Source organism: Carlito syrichta, unplaced genomic scaffold, assembly GCF_000164805.1.
Source record: "Carlito syrichta isolate Samal-C Ts95f unplaced genomic scaffold, Tarsius_syrichta-2.0.1 Scaffold301530, whole genome shotgun sequence".
In the NCBI taxonomy this organism is placed as follows: Eukaryota; Metazoa; Chordata; class Mammalia; order Primates; family Tarsiidae; genus Carlito; species Carlito syrichta.
In genome coordinates, this window is record NW_007245626.1 from 14,281 (window position 1) to 30,053 (window position 15,773).

Consider the following 15,773-nt stretch of genomic DNA (forward strand, 5'->3'; position numbering starts at 1 on the left):
TGGTCAATCACACATCCTGTGCACAGACAGACATGGTCCCCACAGATGAGCTATGCTCTAGTGGCCCTCCCTGGCTTCAAAACAAGCATGAAAAGGAGCTTTCTGCAGGAAGAAAAAAAAAACTCCTTTCTGCAGAAAAAAACCCTCCTTTCCTTCCAGGCAGTGAGTCCTTTGCTTTAAGGTATGTTCTTCTTAGCCCTGGCCTACAGTAAATGAAGGAACAGGGCAACATGTTCTCAGAAAAAACAATACAAAACAAAAACCGACTGACCTAGATGTGAGCCACACCTTTAGAAACTATGTTATGCTCTAGGAGCTCTATGGCATCAGGTAAGCCCTTTGGAGGCTGGAGGATCCCGGGGGAGATGGGGAAATCCAGGGGGATAAGGGCATTCTGGAAGAGATGGGGAGGTCCCAGGGCAGAGATGGAGTCCCAGAGAAGGGGGTGACAGGGTCCCCTGGATCAGAGAGCTGCCGGCACCACGTACTGAGTACCTACTAGGCTCCAAGTCCTGGGTTGGGCTGGGGCCTGTGGGACCAGAACCCTGGTGGTTCCCAAGGACACTGACAGCAGCAAACAAAATCATGCTGCAAGGTAAAAAGCACTTTCCATAGCCCACGAGGGCCTGGGACAGCATCCTATGGGAGGCTAGCAGGATGAGGCTTGGGAGCATTCAGAGACAATACTGACAACACCAAATGCTGGGGAGGAAGAGGAACTGCAGGAACTCTCATCCACTGCTGGTGGGCAGGCAAAATGGTATAGCCACAGTGGAAGACAGTGGGGCTCACAAAACTAAATGCACTTCAACTACATGACCCCAAAGTGCTCATCGATATTTACCCAACTGATTTGAAAACTTATGTTCACATAAAACCTGCATGCCACATTCACTGTTTTATTCATAATCACCAAAACCTGGAGGCTACCAAGATGATCAACAAGGGAAAAAATAAATGGTGGTACACCCATAGAACAGAAGGCAACTCGGTGATGAAAGGGAACAGATCATTGACCCCACGGGAACATGGATCTTACATGCATTTTCCTAAGTGAAAGAAGCCAAACCCAAAAGTCTAGCCACTGCAGGATTCCAATTCATAAACCATTCTGGAAAAGGCCTAACCATAGTAACCATAGGGACTGGGGACAGCTCAGGACTGCCAGTAGATGATGTAGTGCAAAGACTTGGCTACAAAGGGGACATGCTGGGGACTTTGAGGATGAAGGAGCTGCTCCTGGAGGCACTGGAATGGTGGATGGGAGACTTCCCATATTGGTTCAGATCCGTGGAGTTGTACTTCTAGACTGGATTGTTATGTGTGGAAAAAAAAAAAAAAATCAACCAGCTGGGATATTTGCATTTCTCTGTGTGTAGATTTTACTGACAAACTTTTCTAAAAACTGAGATGTCCTGAAGCACTCGCTGCTTATTTTGTGGGCCATCTTAACCTGGCCTTGGATTCATTGTTAGGCAAAATTAAACAGCACCATGACAAAATGAAACCGTTTCTTCTCTCTTTCTCAGGCAGCAAGATTTATTTTACATACTTTTGACATATTCTGTATTAAACAGAGGATCCCCAGAAATGATACTCCCTTTATCATGGGCATGGTATCTCATGGGCATTGCTTCTTTAAAATTTAGAATTCATGACAAACCAGGACAGACCAGGTAGGATCAAGCTCACAACTGTTACCAAGATGGAAAGGGGTCAGGGCTGACTCCTGGTCTCACCTGGACCAGCCCACCATGCAACAAGATGTAATGCCTCCTTCCTGGGATTTCCCCAAACACAAGTTTGGCAGTGTTGCACGAGGCTCCTATGAGAATATTTTACAAGTTGAGTTCCTAACAGTCATTGCTTTTTGTCATAAGTTTGGATCCTGAAGCCACTGTATTAATCAGAAATGTGGCAGAGTTGACAATTCTCCTTCACCTGAACCCTGTAAGAGCACAACAGGCAGGGAGGGGGTCACCGAGATGGCTGTTCCCACTCAGCCCCCACTTTGCAGAGCATACTGCCAGGGAGAGCTGCTGAGCTCACATCATGGGCTGCCCACGCAGCGTCTAGTCTCAGCTGTCCTGTGCATGGGAGCCCACAGACTATCCCAGGACCCTGTGTGGAGCAGTCAGAGCCCCCCAGCCGGCCCTCATAGAGGTCTAGTTCATGGCTGCTGCCCTGAACCTGGCACAGCAGCCTCCCTGGCCTGACATCTTGAGGTGGAATGGCCTCTCAACTGTCCTCATCTATGCCTTCTCTGGCCACAGGAGCTTGGATGCTGTAGGAGTCTCTCCAAGCTCCTTATGAACTGAGATGTGCATCTGTAATCAGTCCTGATACACAGTATCAGGGGAGTCAAAAGGCTGCACCACAGGTTCCCTAGGGTCTGTGACAGGTCTCTCCAGTTACCTCAGCACTCCCAGGTCATGCCTTTCCACAGTGACCTTGACTCTTGCAGGAGATGGGTTACTGCACAGGCATGAGCCATGTCATCATCATTCTGCTAATGTTTCTGAATGAGGAAGCCACCTTCTGGGCACTAAGCCAGCTGCAGGCCAACACAGCCAGGCCATGCTGGCCAAGTGTTTGCAACCTACAGGCAAGGTGCATTCTGTCCCCAACTCATTTTAAGTCTCTAGGACAGTTCCCTCCTCAGGGTCACACAAGGAGCCTGGGGCTGGACTGGGACCCCCACACCTTGAATCAGATGCCTTCTTGTCCCCATCAGCAAAGGGCATAGCAGCTTTCCCAAGACTATCCTGAAGCAATGGCCTTCTGGCCCTGATCTTGTCCAGGCAATTCTTACCTCCCTGCTGTTTCTTCTGCCTCCCAGTAGGCTGCTCTCCCCACCCATAGCCACATGAAGCCTATCTGGTGCCCCACCCCTCACCTAATCCCAAACCCAGGAGACAGCCAAGCACTCCCCATCACCCACTCAGTTACCCTGACATCAGCAAACAGCCCCAGCTGGGCTACACACAGACCTCACCAATCACGGCCCTCCTTACAGATCAAAGGCAGGCGTGTGCTAGTGTAGGTCCAGAATACTGCTGGCAATGCCCCAGCCAGGCTCAAAGAACCTTCCCACCTCCCCTCTCTGAGGCGACTTGGTGGGGGTCACTGGATGGCAGGTTGGGAGGCCTTGGGATCTGGGGCCCCGTCACTGCCCAGCTCTTCCAGCTCAGTAGTTTCCATCATGAGAGCAGGCTGTTTTCTTGAGACCCAGGGGTTTCTCAGAAATCAACAGTTGTTAGAGACTCTAAGCATATCAGGAGCAAGTTTTAAGAAAAGTACTCTCAGCGCTAGTGAAACACATGGTGAGACCTCATCTACTTCCCAGAAGCCCAGGACCCCATGGGTTTGGGAGAGAAAAGGGGCCTGACCCTCTGCTGGTGCTGCTGGGTGGCCAAGTCACAACCAGGGCCTGACCTGGAATGTGGGGTTCCCCATGGGTTGTTTCATTTCTTCTTTCCCTGGAAGAGGCACCAGAACAGGACCAAGCCCCCCAGAGTAGGGGCTAAGGAAAGTGTTTTCACCAGGTGTTTGTGCCTGGGGCAGGTGGGGAAGAACCCCAAGCCACCAACCAGTGTCCCACCCCTTGGAGCCTACAGAAGTGCCTACAATAGGGAGGTTTACAGGGCAGACAGGGAGAATGGGGGAGGGAGGAGGGCACCCTGAGTACCTGTGCGTCTTCCCTCAGTACAAGGTTTGTTCATCCAAATTCCTATCTTTATGTGGATCTGACAGTGCCTCACTGACAGGGCAAGAATGCACGGGGAAACCCCTAGCCAGGGTCCTTACTGCCCCATAGTACTGACTCCCCCAGACTAGGGGTCCAGCTTCCCCTGGCCCTGCCTAAGAAGGCATCTCATGGCACAGCTCTGGCACCATGGGCAGCCTGGATCAGGACCTGTCATAGGAGAGCCCAGGGAAACCCTAGGTCCTTGGGAAGTCCCTTCTCCTGGGAGCCACATGCCCACTGAAATGAGTCCTGCCCACCCCAGTGAGGAGCTGTGTAAAAGGCTGAGCAAGAGAAATGGTGCTTTTCTTCTCCTCTAAGAAGCTTTTGAAAACAGGCCATCTGGGTCCCAGGGCAGGTGCTGACCTTGGGTTTACTGGACATGCCTCTGAGACAAAACAGGATGTGTGGGCCAGACCCCTTCAAGCCCATCCCCTAAACCCTCCTGCTCCTGCCTTTGAAAAGTGCACCACAGAGGTCAGATCCATCTGTGAGAGCCAATGCCAATGATCCCAGAAAGCAGCTGGGGCCCCTCACTCCTGAGCACCACTCCAAGGGTGACAGGACAACATGTCCTGAACCAGGGAGTGAGGAGAATCAATGTCCCAGACTCAGAGAGGATTTAGGAAAGGTCCCATGTGGGACCCCAGCCCAGAGCCAGAACCCAGAGTTAACTTGAATGTGGCAATGTCTGGTCCTGGCATGGAGTGACAGCTCCAGAGGGCAGAGGGGTCCTGTGCCTGGGGGCATCTCACCCATAGTGGAGACAAGCTCCATGTTAGGGTGATGAGGGGGTTAGGTGACAATGAAGGCGTCACTCACCTGACTTCTATACCAGGGATGAAGCTGAGGTACAGTAGCCCTGGGGCGAGGGCATAAGGCAGGGAGCCCTGAGCCAGCCTGAACCCTAGGGGGGTGGCCATCACAGGAGCAGCCTGAGGTGTCCCAACAGCAACCATTCCCCATGCTGCAAACATCCCTAGATTTGGGATCAGCAGCCTGCAGGGGTGTCCAGTATTAGATCACAGGACCCACAAAGACTCCAGGGCTCCAAGTCCACAGGGCCCCACCCTGTGAGGGCTAGATGACCTCAGAGGAGAAGTCTCCTTTCCTTTCAGCCAAACCCAAGGAGTTCCCCAGGAAGGCCCTGGGCCTGCAGTGAGTGTCCCAGCACCCAGACCTCTGTGAGAATCCCCCAGCTTGGAGATCCTCCAAGGGATACGGGCCAGCTCTCCCCGGCCCATCAGCCCAGTTGTAGCAGTCCATTGGCAGCACCCCTCAAACACGAGCCTGGTCCTCCCCCATTCTTGCCTAGCTGGGTTGTCCCCCAAACTGAGGCCCAGCTGCATGAGGGGGCTTCTGCAGAGTGCAGGGAAGCAGGCTGCTTTCTGGGGACCTGGAGGCTCAGAGTATGGCCAGCCCATCCCTGGCTCAGAACATTCAGACTATGGGTTGTTTGATGACTTCTATGTTGGACTTCACTCCCAAAACTCCCCATGCATCTGGACATCAGGAACCAGTGGTTTCCATGGTATAGCTTCAAACAAGGATGCTGGGCCCCTGACTCTTCCATATCTTCCCTGGGAGACGAGGACTATAGGACAGATCCCACCTTGCGACCCCACTGGGGCTCCAACACCAGGACTTGCCCGGTACACTGGAAACAGAGGCAGTTCCAGAGACATCCGTCCTCCATATGGTGGTGCCTGCATCTGACTTTCCTTGGGGGCCATTGACCCACAAGCTGCCCTGAAGCCCCAGAGAACTCCTCAGCCATGTGAAATCAGTGTTAATAAGGAAGCTGGACACTTGGAGTCCACTGGAGGAGAGGGTGAGTATGGTATCCTCAAAGTCCCAGCCAGTTAGCAGCATGCTTTGGTCATGCTAGCAAACCTGTGTGACAGAACCTCCCTCACAGGGCACAAGTCCACACCCAGAGAGGTCCAATCCAAACTCAACCTGAGCTCTGAGAAGAGATGGGCACTAGGGATGTCCAGGATGACCACACAGGGGACAAAGCCACCTGTAGCCCTGACAGAACTAGAATTTGACCCAAGTAGGTTGAGAACCCTTGGAATAGTGTGTGGGCATCTAGGGCCTGCTCATGCCCAGCAGGGCCAAACCAGTGATGTCACCAGCTCAAAGAACAACCAGTTACCTCAGTGAGGATGGGGCAGAAACAGACCAGCCACCAGCCTCATCTACTCAAGGAGGCAGGGATGGCCATGCTCCCATACTCTGAGTGGCCACCACCTGATTACCAATGGGGCAGAGGTCTGAGGCCAAGCACATGGCACTGGGACCCTGCTTCTAGGAGACAAGACCGACTCCAGATCATAGGAAGGAAGGAGTAGGCCAGGACCCTAAGTCTGTAAACCTTGACAGATTCGTTTCACAGTCAGAAATAGGAAATGTGGCCCCACTCTGTGCAAGGACACTGCAAGGTAGGGACCAGAGCTGCATGGGGACGAAGAGCTCCTGGCAGTGCTGGAACAGACCCTGGCTGGACCTCAGAGTCTGCGGTCCGTCCTCCGTTTCCTTTTCTCTGACCGCTTGGCATGCTTCATTTTACACTGAGTTTGCAGCCATTGACAGCCAGCTTGTTAAAGGACTTCTCAGCAGCCCCTTCTGCAGCCCGCCCTGTGGACACCTGCAGCAAAGTGCACTGCTGTTTCTACACAACAGTGTCCAGATCTCTCCAAACTTACAGAGGTGAGTTCTGAGGTCTGTCTCTGTAACAGTATCACCAAGACCACCAACATCTAGTGTAGGGATAATCTTGTCTTTGGGGGGTTGCAGACAAGATGTGGTTGAAGCCTGCTTTAGAGGCCTATCTGCTCCAGGGTCATTGATTGTATTGCATAACACAGGTCTTTAATAATCTGATCGGCATGGGGATCATCTGGATCTGTGGGCTTCTCGTGTCTGTGTACACTCCTCTCTTCTGTTACCCTCCACCTTTATCCGGGAGCACATGGTACTTGGGGGTGGTACAGGCCAGTTTGTCCAACATGTCACTGCTGAATGAGGCTTTCCCCAGTAGGCCATGTCCCTCTCTCCATATTCTTCATGTAATACTCTTTGTTGATATCTGACTTTGGCATGTCATCTTTAAAAGACAATTCTGCATCATGAACTTAAATGGGAAGTTGATACTCTAGGCCTAAGAGGCAGGTCTGACAGTCACTCTTCAATTTTCTGCAGGTTTGGCACTCTTCAGTCTCCGTGAAACTTATGTGGACTCTAGGGTCCCAGAAAAAAACACTAAATGACCTGGCATAGATTTTGCATTTTCCTCTTTATACCTTTCTTTGGTAATTTAGATATATGGGCTTTCTCTAAGACATGTCTGGCACAAAATAGGGAAGTCTACATCTTACCATTTTTGCCTACTTTAGGTATTGGAATCAAGTGAGATTGCCATACTGAGGGTATCTGGAGGCAGCAGTACCTTTCAGATGGAAAAGAGGACCACCACAGTCCCATGTGACCCAGCTCTTCTATATGCCCTTGTTCTTGAGACCCTGGGAAACTGCCTTTGGTGGTATGTGATTCCCCTTTCTTGACACAAGTTGAAACTCACTTCCAAGGAATCTCCATTCTTGAAGGAAATGCTGAATTTCCTAGTCTCTTCAAGGACTGGCCAGGGAGAAATTTTTTTTAAAAGTGTGGATACACCTTGAAACTATTTACGTGGTATATTTGAGTGATTTTTCAGACCCTTCTTCAACCCTGACATGGACTAAACATAGCCTTAATAACACTACTGAGAAATAAAACAGAGTACACAGAGAACAAAAAATAAAATGTCAGACTAAAATCTTAACAATTATCTTAAATGTAAATAGCCTAAAATAATCAATTAGAGACAAAGACTGACAAAGTGGATTTAATAACTATGACCACGTATATGCCCTCTAGAACAAACTCACTTTCTATATAATAATACATAGATTTAAAGTATAAAAAGCTGGGAAAAGGCAAGTATTAATCAAGGAAAGCACAAGCAGTTACATTAACAGCAGAAAAAGTAGACTTCAGAGAAAAGAAAATTATCTGAGACATATACAAAATTAAATAATGAAAAAAGCGGGCTGGGTACAGTGGCCCATGCTTGCAATCCCAGCACTTTGGGAGGTTGAGGCAGGAGAATCGCTTGAGCCCAGAAGTAAGGGTGGAATCCCTAAAGACTGTCTGAAATAGTTATGTAACTGGCTCCCAGGAAACTGGAGCAAACCTGGCAACCCAGGAGACACTAGAGAGAATGGGGTGAGCAGAGGAGGGTTAGAACCACGAAATCCAAGCAAGAGACACCAGCCACAAAGAGCACCTAGCTCTATAAACACCAACTGCAGTGGCATCAAGACCGACCTTCTGAGACAGTCACTGTGGGGACTGAGAGCACAATGTCTTTGCAGAACGCCCAACAGCAGTGCATCTGACCAGAGATCACAAAACTCTCCTCTTCATAAATCCCCATTTTAAAATGTATCCACATGTAACACCACCCTTATACAAGACTTATGGACAAGTGCAATCAGAAACCTCAACCTAAAGAGGGGACAGGAAGGAGCAGGATGAGAATACTGAGGAATGATGGAGGGATGCGGGCACCTGACCACACAGACTGCCCCCATAGGCCCCATTTAAAATAAGAAGAGCCCCAGTGCTGTGCGCTGTGGTCTCCCTGTATTTCCTCATCTTGTCGCTTTCAGAGGCCACACGTTTTTTCTTTCTTTACAAAGGTACTGATGAACTCAAGTGTAGTTAAGCCTGAAGGGATAAATTCTTCACAAAGTACAGCAACAAGGGTTCATTTCCATGACTACGTTTTTCAGTTCTTTGGAAGTATCCCATATTTGGGAATCACAAGCAAAACCCACTGGAACCAGTGATATGAACAATGTCTTATTTTCATGTATATTAACACTCAGGCTTTTAAACATTAGACATAGAAACATGAAAAGTGGTTCCTTCGGGAAACAAAGACTTGACTGAGGTCATGGCAATTCAGGAACTTCAATTACTAGGAGGCGACATGGAAGCAGAAGTGCTCCCGGAGGTTTTTATTGTCTAGACAGAAAAGTTCAACAGATGGGCCCCAGCGAGGCAGGTGCATCCCTCTCTGCTGTGGGTGACAAGCCTCCCATCCAAGGCAGAGGTGCTAAACTGACGGGTTTCAATCGTTCCCTAAGTGCTCCTCACCTTGAAAGTCGCTGCCCCAAAGCTGGAACATCATCTGTTCCTGAGGGATCAGATGGCCATCTGTCTCCGAGACACTGTTCACTCAGGCCTCAGTAGAGATAAGGCAAGTGTAAAATGCCTGCAGCCCTATCAGTTTCAGGTTGAGTTCTGGTCCACTGAACAGGATTGGTAAAAATGGCCACTAGAAACGTGCCTGGGAAGTGGGGTTTCATTCTCTGCTCTTAGCAGATCCCGGGTGACCCAAGAATCAAGCTCCCTCATCCTCAGCTTCCACATCCAAGAAAAAGGCGCCAAGGAGGGTGACGTTTCCAGGGAGTCACAGCCCTGTCCCCCTGCAAAGCTCTGGAGCCGTGCGCGCAGGGCGGGAAGGGATTTCTCCCAAAACGGCTGGACTGGGCTCCAGCTGAAGCGAGCGGAGAACAGCGTACCAGCGGGCGGTATCTGGGTCATCAGCCGCTCCCACAGCGGCTTAGGAAGCCGGAGGCCCCGGACGGAGAAGGCCGGAGCTCTGGAGAGGCCGGGAGCGGGGGCGAAGACTCCGAGCTGCGCGGGGAAGGAGGAAGAAAGAGCCCGCCCGACGTGGGCCAGGGGAGGTGCACTTCCGGCACCACAGCTTTCCCACGGCCCAGCGCACCCGCCCCTCACGGCCCTCTCGGAACACGCTCCCCCGGCAAGGCGGTGGCCAGGAGTCAGCGGCCAGCCCGGCTTTGACAGGATGCGGCGCGCACCGCCCTACGGCCGGGCCGCCCGCCGCCTCCAGCCGGCACACGCGAGGACCCTCGGGATGCAGCTCCGCGACCAACAGCCTGGGAGCGTGTCCCCGGCACGCTCAGCGGGGCGCGCAGCCACACCCCCATCTCGGGGCATGCTGGGATTGTGGCCTGCAGTCCCGCCACCCACAGACGGGAAGGCTTTACGACGCTGACGTTCCCAGCCGGCCCGGTGAGGGCTACACCTCACCCAGCACTGCACTCGCTGGGACCAACAGACTGGGAGCCCTTAAGATGCTAGAGTTCCAAGCGTGCCCAGCAGTCGCGCATTGCCCTCAGGCCAGCGCACGCTGGAATCGTAGCCCTGGCAGCCACGCAACCGAGACGGGGAGCCCGTGAGTCGCCAGATTCCCAGCACGCGCGGCGAGACGCTGTACCACGCCCCAGTCCGGTACGTGCTGGGGATGTAGTCCTGAAGCCCTCCACCAGCGGGCCGGGGGGGCGCTCTAGAGTTCCCAGCATGCCCCAGGAGAGTGCGCACGCCCTCTGCCCTGCCTGGCTCGTGCCGGGACTGGATCCGGCAGCCCCGCGCCAAACCGGCTGGGAGCCGGATAGACACTTGAGTTTCCCCGCATGGCCCGCGAGGCGCGCCCCGCCCTGCTCCTAACCCCCAGGGCCGCACCTCGCCCCCTAGGCCGGTGCACGCTGGGATTGTAATCCTGCAGCCCTGCCACCAGGGGCTGCAAGGGGTTAAGACACTATCGTCCCCAGCACGCCCCACGAAGGCCCGCCTCTGTCCCAGTCTTCTGGAGCCCCCAGAGCTTTAAGCCAGGCGGAGGGACTCTGGCTGTTCCCAAACTTCTCCTGCCTGCGGGTAGGGTGTGGCCAGGGCGGCAGTCTCACCCTGTAACCGTGACACTGCTTCTCCAGGGGAGCCCTTCTTCGTCACCGATGCTGGAAACTTAATTTCCCACAGGCCAGAAACCAGCGGGAGCCTTCCGCCGCCAGCTCGGGGTTGCCGTGGTTACGTCCGCCCCGCCCCCACGCTCCGCCCCGCCCCTCGCGACCACCCCTGGGACCTGGGCGGTGCAGCCCTTTCCCGAGGGTGGGGGTGGCGGCCTGCGGCCTGGCACTTATCAGGCTTCTCTGGGGCCCACGGGAAGCGCCCTGAAGTCTCTGAGGCCGGAGTTCGCTGCCTAAAACGAAAATGCCAAGTCTCTGGGCATGTTCTCAGAGGGACGCCCCTGCCACCGCAACAGAGGAAAGGCCTGACCCCTGCTCCAGCCAGTCAGGAAAAGTAGCAAACAGGGAAGGGCTCCCTAAGCCGCTTTGGGGGCCACACTCACCACTCCTCTGACTGTCACCCAGGCTGGTTTCTAGGATTGGGTGTCCTGGTGTGACCTCTTGGCCATAATTACCACGGGCCAACAGGACCGAACGTGCCCCTTCATCCTTCCCAAAACATTAGGAAAGTTTGTGTAGTGAGGTAATACACAATGCATTCCTGCCCTGAATAGGGTTCCCTTGGAAACTCTTTTTAATATCTTTTTAAAAATATCCCTTTAAAACCTTCAAACAGCCTTTCAGGCCCCAGATTTCTTTTAATATCCAAGTGACCCTGGAAATGGAGGGGTCACCAAGTGGGGAGGAGGGGCCTAAGACTGGACTTCGAGATATAGATACAGGATTCTTTCTCCAGATGGAAAAATAAAATCCGTGGGATTTCTTAAGGGAAGACTCCTGAGACTGTGAGCCAGAGGTGGCAATGCATGATGAGGTACATGAGACCTCACATTCCCTTCAGTTCTTCTGTGTGGTGATTACTTGAACCAATGGGAAACACATTGCCAGGGAAGAGGGAAATGACCTTCAATGTGTACAATTACAAGTTCCCATATGGAGGGATATATAATTCCAACTTCCTTCATTCGGCAATGTGTACAGAATGGCCAATCTTGAAGACTATTCCTAGGGCGTATTTAACCAACACACAACTGCCCAGGAAGCACCCTGAGGTAGAAAGGCAAACTCCACCTCAACTCCTGGAACAATTCTAGCCCCTCAAAATTCAGTGAATCTAGGAGAAGAAGGATTGCCACTTAACATCTTTAAGAGGGCAGGAAGGTGAAGTGGAGGGTGGAATATGATACAGCTGAAGTCTATGATATAATGGATCATGTGATAATACTCTTCCTGAGAACGATCCTGAATGATGTCCAGCGGCCAGATTTCCTCAGCCAGTCCTGGAATACTATAGAAGCAGCTTATGTGCTTGAGAGTTGAGTGGTAAGCAAATCAAAAGAAAGAGGAACAGAGCAGCCAGTATCTCCAAAGATGATCCAGGCTGAAAATACCTTTAAAAGCTTCTGATTCTCAGAAGAATCCTAAAGGGAAGGGAGAATCTTGCAGGTGCAGTCCTGACCTTGAGGCATCACTGTGGCCTGGCTTGTAGAGCATCTTGCCTTGGGGCACCCCCCGGCTCTGCCCTGGTGCAGCCAGCGGGAGGTGGTCACAGCCTTTCAGGCTGAATTCTTTGTGAGCCACACGAGATATCTCTGTGTAGTCAGGGCCCTTTTGGCTGCGAATGAGAAAGGCTTAACTCAAAAGTTATATGGTCTTATCGGTTCTTGCAGCTGGGCAGGAAGAAAACTGGGAGAGCTCCCAGAACCACGGTAAGAATGATAAGAAGAACCAGGGCCTGAAGGATGAGAACGGAGGCCTCTCTTTCTCCTCCTCTCTTTCTTCTTTTGCTGCTTCTCCTTGCCTATTGACCTCATTCTCTCCTGCTGCAGCTGAGATTGATGTTCACATGCCCCCCTTGTATACAGCTTTCCACTGTGGCTGCAAAGGCAAAAGAAAAAGACAGTTTTCTCTACTGGCTCTACCAAAGACATCCCAGGGAGGACTATGGTAGCTGAGTGTATCCTCTGTACAGAAGTTTTAAGTGTTGAGGTTGAAGACCTTATTTTCCCTGTAATAGGTTCCTAGGGTCATTTGTGTAACAAATGACCACAAAGTGGCTTGAAAGAACACAAATTTATCCTCTTATAGTCTTGGAAGTCAGAAGTCTAAAAATGAGTCTTACAGGGATAAAACCAAGGTGTGGGCAGGGCTGCTTCCTTCTGGAAGTTCCAGGGGAGAATCCATTTCTTGGCCTTTCCATCTGGTCTCTTCCTGCCTCCACTTTGGCCTCCATGGTCCCCTCCCATCCATGGCCAGCAGGCTATGAAGTCCAAGGACTGGCTTCATAGTTTTAAATCCTAATTCTTTGATGGCAGACTGGAGCTTTTTGTGTCTTTCTCCTTAAAACATCAACAAAAAAATTTTCTATTCTCTAACTTATTGGGAAAAAAAGAGAGAGAGTTGGAGGTCAGGTGATCTGTGGTTCTCCTCTGTTCATTGGTTTTGAGGCTTCAGCCAAATCATTGTTTCATCAGCTGCCAAATGGAGGAAATACTGGCTGCACAGCCTCCCGAGAGAGCTGTTATAACATCAGCAACAACATAAAATCCCCAACGGGTACCTGTGATGGTCAGTTTTATTCATCAGGATGGCCAAACTGTAGTATCCAGGTATTGAATCAAACACTTTTTAGTGGGTGCTGTGAAGGCATTTTATAGATGTGATTCACATCTACAATCAGTCCACTTTAAATGAAGGCGATTGCCCTTGATAATGTAGGTGGAACTCACCCAATTGGTTGGAGGCCATAAGAGCAAACTGATGTTTCCAGGAGATGCCATTCTGCCTCAAGATTGCAGCCTCAACTCTGCTGAGTTTCCAGCATGGTGGCCTGCCATTCTGATTTCAAACCAGCAGTCCCCACAATCATGTGAACTAATTCCTTAAAATAAATCCATACCTTTCTCTATAGACTATTGGTTCTGTTTCTCTGCAGAACCCTGACTGGACAGTACTGTACTGACTGACAGAGGAAGATACCTGCCGATCTGAGTCCTTAGTGGAGAGGAAGAGAGAATGAGTACCTTGTGAAAGTAGTTTTATGCCATAAAGTCATCCCCAGTCTGTGCCAATGTCAAACAAGTCCCACAGGAGAGGGAGGAGGGGAGCAGAGGACTGTTGGGGCTGAGGACTAGAGGTGGAGACATCATCCAAGTATGAGGCTGCGGGAGAAGGGACACTTTCACATTCTGCTGCGGTCCACCCTGACTGGGAGCTGCTGGTACATCCTAGTCCAAGAATGAAGTCACAAACATGTAATAAATAGGATCAGGGTGGTGCTTGTACAAAAAGGGAGGTGCTGGTTAGAGCTGGCACACATTGCATGAGGCCTACTATGTGCAGACACCCCTGTAAAACCTTATTTCTTCTTTCCCACTCAGCTGGCTTGCTGAGTTGCTGAGGGTGTCTGACCTGTGTGCCTGCATTCCTCTTTTCTTTCTTTCCAACGTGAGTTCAGGCTACTCCTGAGAATGGAAGTCCTGCCTGCTCAGCTGCCTGGAGAGCCTTCATCTGCCCCATTAGTTTGGCCATTTGTAAGCTGTGAAATACTAGGCAAATTTTCAATCCTTGCACATCCTCAGTAGGAGTCCTTGAGGGTTGGCTCATGCATCACAGGACAGTGCAGTAAGAGCAGGGGCTTTGAAGACAACTGGGTGTGGATCCTGAGACTTAACCAGTACGTCACGTTCTTACGAGAAGATAAAACAGTCCAAGTGTCTGGGAGGCCTTCAGTGGAGGGGAGGGGCTGTCATTATGACTTGTAAACTATAAGAGCCAGGTAGACCCCATTCTCTCTGCGTATTTAGTGCATTGGTTGGAATTTTCCGGAGAAACAGAACTAATAGGATGTGCTGTACAAAGAGAGACAAGAAAGATATTTATGCTAAGGAAGGACCCATGCAATTATGGAGGTGCAAGTCCAAAATCTGCAGGGTGGGAAGAGTTGCGTTTGAGTCCAAAGCCAGTCTGCTGGCAGAATTCCCTCTTCTTCTGGGGAGGCCAGTGTTTTTCTAATCAGGTCTTTAAATGATTGGAATCATTCTAGAGGATCATCTGCTTTATTAAAAGTCTAATCTTATCTAAAAATACCTTCACAGAAACACCTAAAATAATGTTTTACCAAATGTCTGGGAATCGTGGCCTAACCAAATTGACACAGAAAACTCACCCTCACCCCCAGTGTGCAAGCCCTTTATGCATGTTTTGCCCAGAAGCCTCACCAGAAAGCTCTGAACACGAATTGCATCGCAGCTCCTGTGCAGGTGTTTTTATTAACAACTGGTCCCACTTGCTGTTCTATAGCAGAGGGTTGAGGTCAGCACTGCTCTGGCTCCCAGTGTATGCAGGATGAGTAGGCAGGCTCTGGAGCTCTGTAGAACGCACCAGGGCAATGCACTGTGCCCAGTACATGCTGAACACACCCAGTGCTATGTCACCTCCAGAGACAGATCCTGCCTGTCCTCTTCTTAAAAGGCCTGTGACCTGGGCCTCAGCTTCACCTAGTACTCACCTAATAGAAGCACAATGGGTATGTGCCCCACAACATGCCAGCTCCTTATACCAAAGAACCCCAAAAGACCAACACAGGGCCATGCTTCTCTTACAATTTATAATAACCATAAACTAGAACCACCAAAATGCTTCTAGGACAGCCACTCCAAAGAGTCCCGAGGCCAAGTCAGGTGCAGTTTTAGCTGCCAGGATTAAAGTTGGGAACTGCCCACTCTCATTCAGTCTCTGGCCCTCCCAGCCCTTCTGCATTACAGATCTTCATCATCAAAGGTCTCCATGCACCTCAACATTATCATCTCATCATCGATGGGAAGGTCTGGTTCCTGAAAAACAAAAAGTAGAAGAAGTTTAATTTTTATCTAAGGGTTTCAAGTCCCAGACAGATAGGAAGGTTCCTGCATCTCAGGCAAACCCAGCTCCCCCAGTTTCTACCCTACATGTCTTCAGCTGCACTTTCATCTCCAGCTTCAGCCAGGAAGTAAGAGCTCTAAGGGGAAGGTCACATTTCCATTTCACACAACTCTATCCTCTATGACCCTCAGAAAGGATGTAGTAGAACCGGTTTCTTTCCTAACCTGGGATATCCAGCATTCCATAATAGAGACAGGTAATCCTTAAAGCTTTATCCAAATGCCCAT

General features: G+C 50.8%; 1 protein-coding gene across 1 annotated transcript in view; it reads right to left on the reverse strand.

The window, feature by feature from the left end:
• Nucleotides 1-15,383: 15,383 nt before the first annotated feature.
• Nucleotides 15,384-15,773, reverse strand: part of STRA8 (stimulated by retinoic acid 8) — a 37,910-nt gene continuing 37,520 nt past the window's right edge. The window contains 1 exon segment of the mRNA XM_008054805.1: nt 15,384-15,458. Within this exon segment, the coding sequence (XP_008052996.1) occupies nt 15,384-15,458 (75 nt within the window).